Here is a 9771-nt window from a genome sequence, read left to right as displayed (position 1 = left end):
TGATAACTTTTAATAAACATGTCACCAAAACAATTATTTATTATTATTATTATTGTTGTTATTATATATTATTATTATTATTATTAATATATATATATATATATATATATATATATATATATATATATATATATATATATATATATATATATATATATATAAAATGTCATGTTTTATACAGTTGAATCAGAATTATTAGCCCTCCTGAATATTTTTCCACCAATTTCTTTAAATGAAAGAAGATTGTTTTTCCACACATTTTTAAACATAATAGCTTTAATAACTCATTTCTAATAATCGATTTCTTTTATCTTCGCCATTGTCATCATAATACAGCACATAATATTTGACTAGGAATTTTTCAAGACACTAGTATTCAGCTTAAAGTGACATTTAAAGGCTTAACTTGATTAATTAGGCAAGTTAAGATAATTAGGCAAATTATTGTATAATGATGGTTTGTTCTGTAGACAATCGAAAAAATATTGTGTAAGGGGGCTAATAATATTGACCATAAAATGTTTTTAAAAAATTAAAAACAGCTTTTATTCTAGCCAAAATAAAACAAATAAGACTTTCTCCAGAAGAAAAAAAATATGAAATACTGTGAAAAATTGTTTCTTGCTCTGATAAACATATTTTGCGAAATATTTGAAAAAGAAATCAGAGGACGGCTAATAATTTTGACTTTACCTTTACGTGTGTGTGCATGTGAATATTCTTCGTTTTATGAGTTGGACTATAGAAATGTAATACTTGTGAAAATATGATTTAAATAAAGGACTGACCTCTAGAGAAGAAGACGCTGATCATGAAGCTGAAGTTTATAGTGGAAATGGCGAAGACCAGCAGAAAAACAAACACCAGCGTCGGGTCACTATAAGTCAACACCGCTCCATTAGGACTCACCTGAGAGAGAAAATAAAACACACCTTAAATACATTAACGACATATCCAACCAGCAATATACTTCAGATGAGCAGGAGTGTATAACCAGAAAGCAACCCTGATTTTCACAGTCAGCTTAATGGTTCTGATTCCTAATTAGTGAATCAATTATTGATTCATTGACTCCCAGTACAGTGTGGAGGAATGAAAACGTATAAATGTTTACTGTTGGAGAAAAATGTACTTATAAGTTTCACGAAATTACATTTATTTTTAAATTATGGCCACATTGCATAATAATAATACATGAGAATTAATAGTTAAAGCACATTTTAGGCCCTGTCCACACAAACACGGGTATTTTAAAAACTGCACTTTTTTTCTACACGGTTCCGCTGTTTGTCCACACAAAAACACAGCGTCAGGTGACTGAAACTACAACATTCTGAAAACTCCGGCCAGGGTGAAGATTTTCCAAAACTCCCAGTACAGTGTGGTCGTGTGCTAAAACCAGAGTTTTAGTCTCATTACGTCAGCATGCGTGCTGTTTTCTCCTTTCTGATTGGCCAACATGGCTGAGTTCACACACTAAACAGAGTCAAATTCTGAACATTTGCGGCAAACATGTTGCATATTACACATTTGTTCAACCACGGGACAGTAATCCACCTCTGTACTCATGCTTATACTTAATTCCCCGTTTGATACGAACTCGGTAAAAAAAAAAATTGCCACTAGTTGGTTTGGCGTGCCCATAACCTGCATCTCCGCATGCTTTTGCCTTTTCATGTGGACAGAGATTTATTTATTTTTTTAAACGAAAGCAGGGAAAACTCCATTTATAAAAATACCCATGTACGTGTGGACATGGCCTTAGAGCAATATGTTTTGAGTTGTTTATATATTTATTAATATGAATTTATTTATTTTTCTGTTCAATTTGTCCATTTACATACTTAGTTTTGCATTGTTTTATTACTTTATTTTTATTATTTATTTCTCATTCTGTTCACTTTTTATTAGATTTATAAAAGTTTTAAAAATTTCATATTTTATGATATTAATAACAGAATTACAGAAACTGCATATGTTAATGACTACTGAAAAAAAGAGAGATTTGATTAGCAATTGCTGACTTTTTGAGGACACAAGTAATTGGTCTTAAAAGGACAGTTCACCCTAAAATCAAAATTCAGTCACCATTTACTCTCCCTCGAGTGGTATGACACCATTATGAGTTCCTTTTTTCTATTGAACACAAAATAATATATTTAGAAAAATGTTGCAAACTGGTAACAATTGACTCTCATAGTAAAAATACTATGGAAGTAAATGGAAATTGGTTTTAACATTTCTCAAAATATCTTCTTTTGTGTTAAACAGAAAAAAAACTCAAATGGAGTGAAGGGTGAGTAAATGGCAACAGAATTTTCAGTTTTGTGTGAATTATCACTTTAACTGTGCATATACACTCTCCGGCCACTTTATTAGGTACACCTTACTATTACCGGGTTGGACGCCCTTTTACCTTCAGAACTGCCTTAATCCTTCATGGCATAGATTCAACAAGATACTGGAAATATTCCTCATAGATTTTTGATCTATATTAGACATGATAGCATCACGGCAGTTGCTGGCTGCACATCCATGATGCAAATCTCCCGTTCCACCACATCCCAAAGGTGCTCTAATGGATTGAGAACTGGTGACTGTGGAGGCCATTTGAGTACAGTGAACTCATTGTCATGTTCAAACCAGTCTGAGATGATTCACGCTTTATGACATGGCTATCCTCCTGGAAGTAGCCTTCAGAGAGATGGGTACACTGTGGTCATAAAGGGATGGATATTCTTTGTAAATCCTAAAGATGGTTGTGCGTGAAAATCCCAGTAGATCAGCAGTTTCTGAAATACTCCAGCACTACTAGATCACCAGCACTAACAACTATGCCACATTCAAAGTCACTTAAATCACATTTCTTCCCCATTCCAAAGCTCGGTTTGCACTGCAGCAGATCGTCTTGACCATGTAGACATACCTCAATGCATTGAGTTGCTGCCATATGATTGGCTGATTAAAAATTTGCATTAATGAGCAGTTGGACAGGTGTACCAAATAAAGTGGCTGGTGAGTGTAGAATGTAATACATTTAACAGTTGCAGCATCAACTTATTGCACATTTAAGTATTAATGTCTGGTTGTTTATCACACAAACAACCAGTCAGTAACTTGCTCATCCACATTGGTGGAAGACTGTAATTTGCTGAGGAATATTAACAGAAAGCAAACACTGTTAAAAAAAAAAGACTGGCAGAATTTCTGTGAAACAAGAGGAACTTGTTCTGAATAAGTTCTGGCTTTCAACTCAGGAAGTTAAATAACACATTCCAAACATCACGCTGGGCATTTCAAGGGGCAGAAATCATCAACAAAGAGCAGATGCCATTAGCACAATGTCTGTGTTTACCTTCACACAGAAGAGCACGGTCACAAAGAAGATGGAGATGGAGAGGAAGAGGAAAAACATGAGGAACCAGGCACTCCAGTGCAACCAGTTACTGAGACCCATCATGCGCATGTACTCCTGAAACACACATACATAGTAAAAAAAAAAAAACGCTGGCTTCCACACAATTCCTTCAAGCTGTCCCAACACAAACTGATCAAGTTAACTTTACAAATTTAAGTGGATTGAACATAAAACAATTTGGTTGTCCCATTGAATTGTTTTTTTTTTCAACTCATTTTAAATCAATTGTAGAAAACAAATAAATAAACAATAAGTAAACAAGCAGCACAAGTCATTTTTGGAGTGTATAGGAAAGATTACTGCTGTGGATTTAATCACTTGTTAAACATAAGCTGAAGTAGCAATTATTGATAATTTATTTGAGTTATTTTCAAACCACCGAAACTGGAATAACATTAAGGTAACTTAAATATTTGGAGTAGGGACGACATTAGTCATTTTTGTTGCCAAAACTATCTGGTTCCCAGTACAGTTTATGCAGGATTACCCAGTTTAATCCTGGGTTTTGTCTTGCAATTTGAGAAAATGAGTTTTACTCCTTTAGATACCCCGAACACGTAAACTTCATGTTTCTTTTGGATCGCTGTAGGTTAAATTAGGTTTTATACTTGGTTACAATTGTGATGGTGAACATGGTGACAATTCTTATCTTCTATTCAATATCAATTCAATATCAATTCAATTCAATATCTTCTAGATGTGTAAGCAAGTTTTAACAGCAGCTAGTGCTCTAGGGTAGTTTTTAACAGCAGATAGCGCTCTAGGCTAGTTTTTAACAGTAGTTGGTGTTCTAGGCTAGTTTTAGGCTAGTTTTTAAATCAGCAAATGGTGTTTTAGGCTAGTTTTTAACAGCAGATGGTGCTCGAAGCTAGTTTTTAATCAGCAGATGGCGCTCTAGGCTGGTTTTTAACAGCAGATGGCGCTCTAGGCTGGTTTTTTAACAGCAGATGGTGCTCTAGGCTGGTTTTAACAGCAATGGTGCTCTAGGGCTGGTTTTTAAACAGCAGATGGCGCTCTAGGCTGGGCACTCTAGGCTGGTTTTTAACAGCAGATGGCGCTCTAGGCTGGTTTTTAACAGCAGATGGCGCGCTATCTGTTTTTTAACAGCAGATGGCGCCTCTAGGCTGGTTTTACAGCAGAGTGTGCTCTAGGCTGGTTTTTAACAAGCAGATGGTGCTCTAGCTGTTTTTTTAACCAGCAGATGGCGCTCTAGGTTGGTTTTTAAACAGCAGATGGCGCTCTAGGCTGGTTTTTACCATCAGATGGCGCTCAAAGCTGGTTTTTTAACAGCAGATGGTGCTCTAGGCTGGTTTTTACTAGCACACACGGTGCTCTAGGTTGGTTTTTACCAGCAGATGGCGCTCTAGGCTGGTTTTTAACAGCAGATGGTGCTCTAGGCTGGTTTTTAACAGCAGTTGGTGCTCTAGACTAGTTTTTACAGGACAGTTGGTGCTCTAGGCTAGTTTTAACAGCAGATGGTGCCTAAGCTAGTTTTTAAACAGCAGATAGCGTTCAAAAGCTCGTTTTAACAGCAGATGGCGCTCTAGGCTGGTTTTTTACCATCAGATGGTGCTCTAGCTGGTTTTACCATCAGATGTTGCTCTAGGGTTGGTTTTTAATAGCAGATGGCATTCTAGGCTAATTTTTAAACAGCAGATTGTGCTTAAGGCTCATTTTCAACAGCAGACGACACTCTAGGCTCGTTTTCCACAGCAGACGGCGCTCTAGGCTCATTTTTAACAGCAGAAGGCGGTCTATAGGCTCATTTTTAACAGCAGATGGCACTCTAGGCTCGTTTTTACACAGCAAATTTTAGCTATTATTACTAAAATGAAAGACAAAATAGTACTGAATCTTAAAAAATGCTAACATTCATAATACATTACATGTTTGTCATATTCATAACAAAATATGAATTTTTTTTTTTTAAATTTTAAGATTAATCTTATTATAAAATATACTTCTTACTGCTCCACATTTTTATTCTTGCAACTTGAGAGAATATGTTGCCAATTTTACTGTAATACATGGAAACAATTACTATTTATACATTTATGTATATCTATTTTTTCTACTTTGTTTCATATGCAGTTTCATACTGCAGAAACATATCAGCTTCCACTTGTCAAAACTAAGCTAAAACAAACACTCAAATCACGTCATAAATGGCTTAATTCTATAAGTTCATCAATGATCTATGTTTTGAGTGTAAGCGTTGCTGAAGTAATAGCACAATATAGCAGTTTCACCTTCAGCTTCCTCTCCTTCTCCTGCACGACAGCGCGGACGATGTTCAGTGCCGTGTAGGTGAAGCTGAGCACGAGCAGCAGGGGCAACTGGTTCTGGATGGCCAGGATGAAGACGTCATAGATGAACGCTGGGTAAGGGAATCGGGACAGCAGCACTTGTGTTTGCTTGAAGAGAGCTTTCGCCGCGCTGCTGTTGTAGGCCATCATGATTGCTCTGTCCACCGCGTACTGGACCTGAAGGAAACCCTCACGGTAATAACCTGCGCAGAGACATAGATAGACTATGAAGTCAAGCTGAATCTACTGAAATGACATTTTTAATTCCATTACAGATTAGCCTGGGCTTTCCCTCACAAAAAATGCCTTGAGAAATAAAGAAATATCTTTTAAAACATGATTTACAGCAGGTCATTTACAATGTAACTAAATCAAGCCAATCATTAGAATAAGACGCAAACAACATGCAAGTTTAAATCATTTAAGTGTGAAGTTATATACAATATTGAAAGTTACTTTAAAACATTTCTGCTTTTTCCTCCAAAAACTGGACCCATTCACTTTTTTGAAAGCATCAGAATCAGAAAGAGCTTTATTGCCAGGTATGTTCACACATACTAGGAGTTTGTTTTCGTGACAGAGCTTCTACAGTGCAGAACAGAATTACAGAGACAGGACAAAAAACAGATAATAAATATATTTTAAAAATACAAGTAAGTAGTGAACGCAAATATACAAATTAACAAGTGTAATGTACAGGTATATTACTATATACAATGTTATATGTGCAGCTGTTAAAAGTGCAAATTGGCATGTAAAGTGTGTTGTTAATAAGTGTATATGTGCATAAAAGTGTATAGCAAGTAGTGATGTTGGTTCCACAATTATTATCATCAAGTGTTCATGAGATGGATTGCCTGAGGGAAGAAACTGTTTCTGTGTCGAGCTGTTCTGGTGCTCAATGCTCTGTATCACTAGGCATTGTTAAACTGGCATTGTTAAACTGACTTTTAGATGTTTTAAATCATAAAAATAGTACAAAATTTGGTAAATTGCACATGCTATATTATAAACAAATAGATGTACAGTAATTTAACTCAGAACTGTATTTAAAACTGTATTGTGTTCTTAGTAATGTAGCCACCAGCATTAGGGTCCGTTTTCACTGAGTGGTACGGTACGGTACACTTTTATGCCTGTTTCCACTGTCGAAAAGGTACCGAAAAGCATACCGTACCACTTTTTGTGTACCCTTTCCAAAGGGTACCTAGCACAACAAATGGGTACCAAAAGGTGGAGCTATTGGTTTACAGAGAAACGCCATGAATGAAAACAAAGGATTAAAAACAAAGGTTAGTTCTACTTACATGAATCGCGGTGTGCTCACAGCATTTGGAAAAGTTAAGATGTTTTAAGTTAAGTTTGAGCGTGTGGTTCACGTGCACGGCGCTTGCACAACATGTGCGTGTCGCTCCCATATGCACATCGTGCAAGTCGCGTGCCTCCATTGGAAATGACAAACTGACACCCTAAGCTTATTAGCACTGCTTCCAAGGGGCGCGCTCAGCAGACACACAGACAACAAAACTATTGCGCTTCAAACCTAATAATTTTTTAATCGTATTGACATGTGTTCTGTAAATAAATATCAAATAAATATCAATACCCATTTTATGTACGCCAGCCCTAATAAAAAGTCTCAGCAAAATTAATGTAATAAATTATAAAGCATGTCACACACTGTAACGCTGTTTCTTATAGTATTCTTTGTAAAATTAAATATAAAAAAGACTAATTTGTAAGGTAGAACCTGCAAATTACAAATTATGCAACAAAAAAAGGACACAGCAATGAAGAGGTTAAACTTTAAATCACCGTACAATATTTCCTACGGTCTTAGGAAGTTACAATTGCACAGACTTCATCATTCATTTCTCCTCGCTGCTCCTGAAGGCCTTCAATCCATAATGACCCTCGAAGATCAAAACACATCTGCACTTAAAGCAAACTCGATGCAATTAAATGCCAGATGAAAGGACTGCTTTAAAGCGTGGTGACGACTCGTGGAAGCAGAGATCAAGCTGTAATCTGTACCATGGGCTGCTGCCAGAATAGAGGTGACAGTCATCTGAGATCCAACACAATACTAATGCAAGCGCTCATGATTTAGAACAAGCTTTGAAGCCGCTGCCGGCACTGCAGGCCATCGCTAACTAATTCAAATCACTTCCTAATCAATCTCTCATCACGGGAGACTTCACAGACAGGAAGAGATTGTTGAGGAGGCAGAGATGAGAGAAAAGGGCAGGTTTACCCGCAGAGATGCTATCAGACGGTTGAAGGAAGCAATCGATCACAAATCAGGACACTACCGGTTCTCATTTGCACGTCTTTTCAATATTACGGATGAACTGGAATGATTACAGCTTTGCAGGTGTTAGATTTGGAATGGTTCTCTAATGCGTTGCATACGTATAGAACTGGGTAAATTACATATGAATTGTAATCAGATAATGATTACAAGTTACATGACAATCAGTATTATCTCTTAGATTACACATTTTAAGTAATGTCTGATTACTTTTGGGCTAAGCCTTATTTGACGCCACATGTATTAAAGTAGGATAAAATATTTTGACAGAGACTAAATAAATTAAATGGAATTTCCCAGTGCTAGGTTGTGGCTGAAAGAACACCCACCGGGTAAAATATGGCAGAGTAACTGGCAGTTCATTCCACTGTGGCAACTTGGAAAGCCAAAGGATAGTAAGCTAGTGATATACATTTTTATATACACTAACTAGACTAGAGCGCCATCTGCTGTTAAAAAACTAGCAGCAAAGCGCTATCTGCTGTTAAAAACAACTAGCCTAGAGCACCATCTGCTGTTAAAAAAGTTACAAACTAGCCTAGAGCGCCATCTACTCTTGAAAACTAGTCTAGAGTGCCACCTACAGTTGAAAACGAGACTAGAGCTCCATCTGTTGTTAAAAACTAGCACAAAGTGGCCATCTGCTGTTAAAAAACTAGCCTAGAGAGCCCTCTGTTGTTAAAAACTAGCCTAGAGCACCACCTGCTGGTTAAATACTAGCCTAGTAGATCCATCTGTTGTTAAAAAACTAGACCAGAGCGGCATCTGCTGTTAAAAAACTACCTAGAGCATCATCTGCTGTTAAAAACTATCCTAGAGCATCATCTGCAGTTAAAAAAACTAGCTAGAGCATCATCTGCTGTTAAAAAACTAGTCTAGATCACCATCTGTTTGTTAAAAACTAGTGCAAAGGTGCCATCTGCATTTAAAAAAACTAGCCTAGAGCGCCATCTGCTGTTTAAAAAACTAGCTTAGAGCACCATATGCTGTTCAAAAGTTACAACTGTTCGTTCCCTCGTCCTTTTTTAAATAAAGCAGAGCTGGGAATGTTTTCACAGACGAGGAATGATACAAGGGCTCTGTCTCGTGTACAAACTCTTCTATGCTGTTAAAAAACTAGCGCTAGAGCACAATCGTACAATTGAAAACTAGCCCTAAGGGGGGTCACACCAGAAGCGCCATGCATTTCAGAATTCTAAACATAGGTTTCAAACAGGGGTAACACACAACGGCGCCGCAAGGTCGCGGCTGTCTGCAGCACCCAGCCACGACTCAGGACCTGTTCATTTCTCTGCCGCGACACAGAGTGCCATCTGATTAGTTTCATGTTAAATATCATGCGAATGTCCGCGTCGGTGTGTGATACTTTTAACTGTCATGTGCGCACCGTGTCGCGGCGCCAAGCAGCGCTTCCGGTGTGCGACCTGCTTTAAAGTGCCATCTGCTGTAAAAACTAGCCTAGAGCACCATCTACTGTTAAAAACTAGCCTAGAGCGCCATCTGCTGTTAAAAAAATAGCCTATGGAACTGATGCTGTTAAGCACTACCCTAGAGCGCCATTTGCAGTTTAAAAAACTAGCCTAGAGCACCATCCTCCTGATAAAAATACCTAGAGCATCATCTGCTGTTAAGCACTAGCCCTAGAGCACCGTCTGCTGTTAGTAACTAGCCTAGAGTGCTATTGGCTGTTTAAACCTATCCTAGAGTGTTAAAAACTAGCCTAGAGTACCATCTGA

General features: G+C 37.4%; 1 protein-coding gene across 1 annotated transcript in view; it reads right to left on the bottom strand.

The window, feature by feature from the left end:
* Positions 1-788: 788 nt before the first annotated feature.
* The window catches only part of LOC130220210 (phospholipid-transporting ATPase ABCA3-like), a gene marked incomplete at its 3' end in the record, with an annotated part of 42640 nt that continues 33657 nt past the window's right edge, over positions 789-9771 (bottom strand). Inside the window, exons 6-8 of the mRNA XM_056452586.1 lie at positions 5668-5927; positions 3356-3472; positions 789-909 (exon numbers count right to left, since the gene is read on the bottom strand). Of these exons, the coding sequence (XP_056308561.1) occupies positions 789-909; positions 3356-3472; positions 5668-5927 (498 nt within the window). The remainder of the gene's footprint in view (positions 910-3355; positions 3473-5667; positions 5928-9771) is intronic.

The sequence above is a fragment of the Danio aesculapii genome, unplaced genomic scaffold (assembly GCF_903798145.1).
Source record: "Danio aesculapii unplaced genomic scaffold, fDanAes4.1, whole genome shotgun sequence".
NCBI lineage: Eukaryota > Metazoa > Chordata > Actinopteri > Cypriniformes > Danionidae > Danio > Danio aesculapii.
This window is presented reverse-complemented; position numbering and strand designations above follow the sequence as displayed.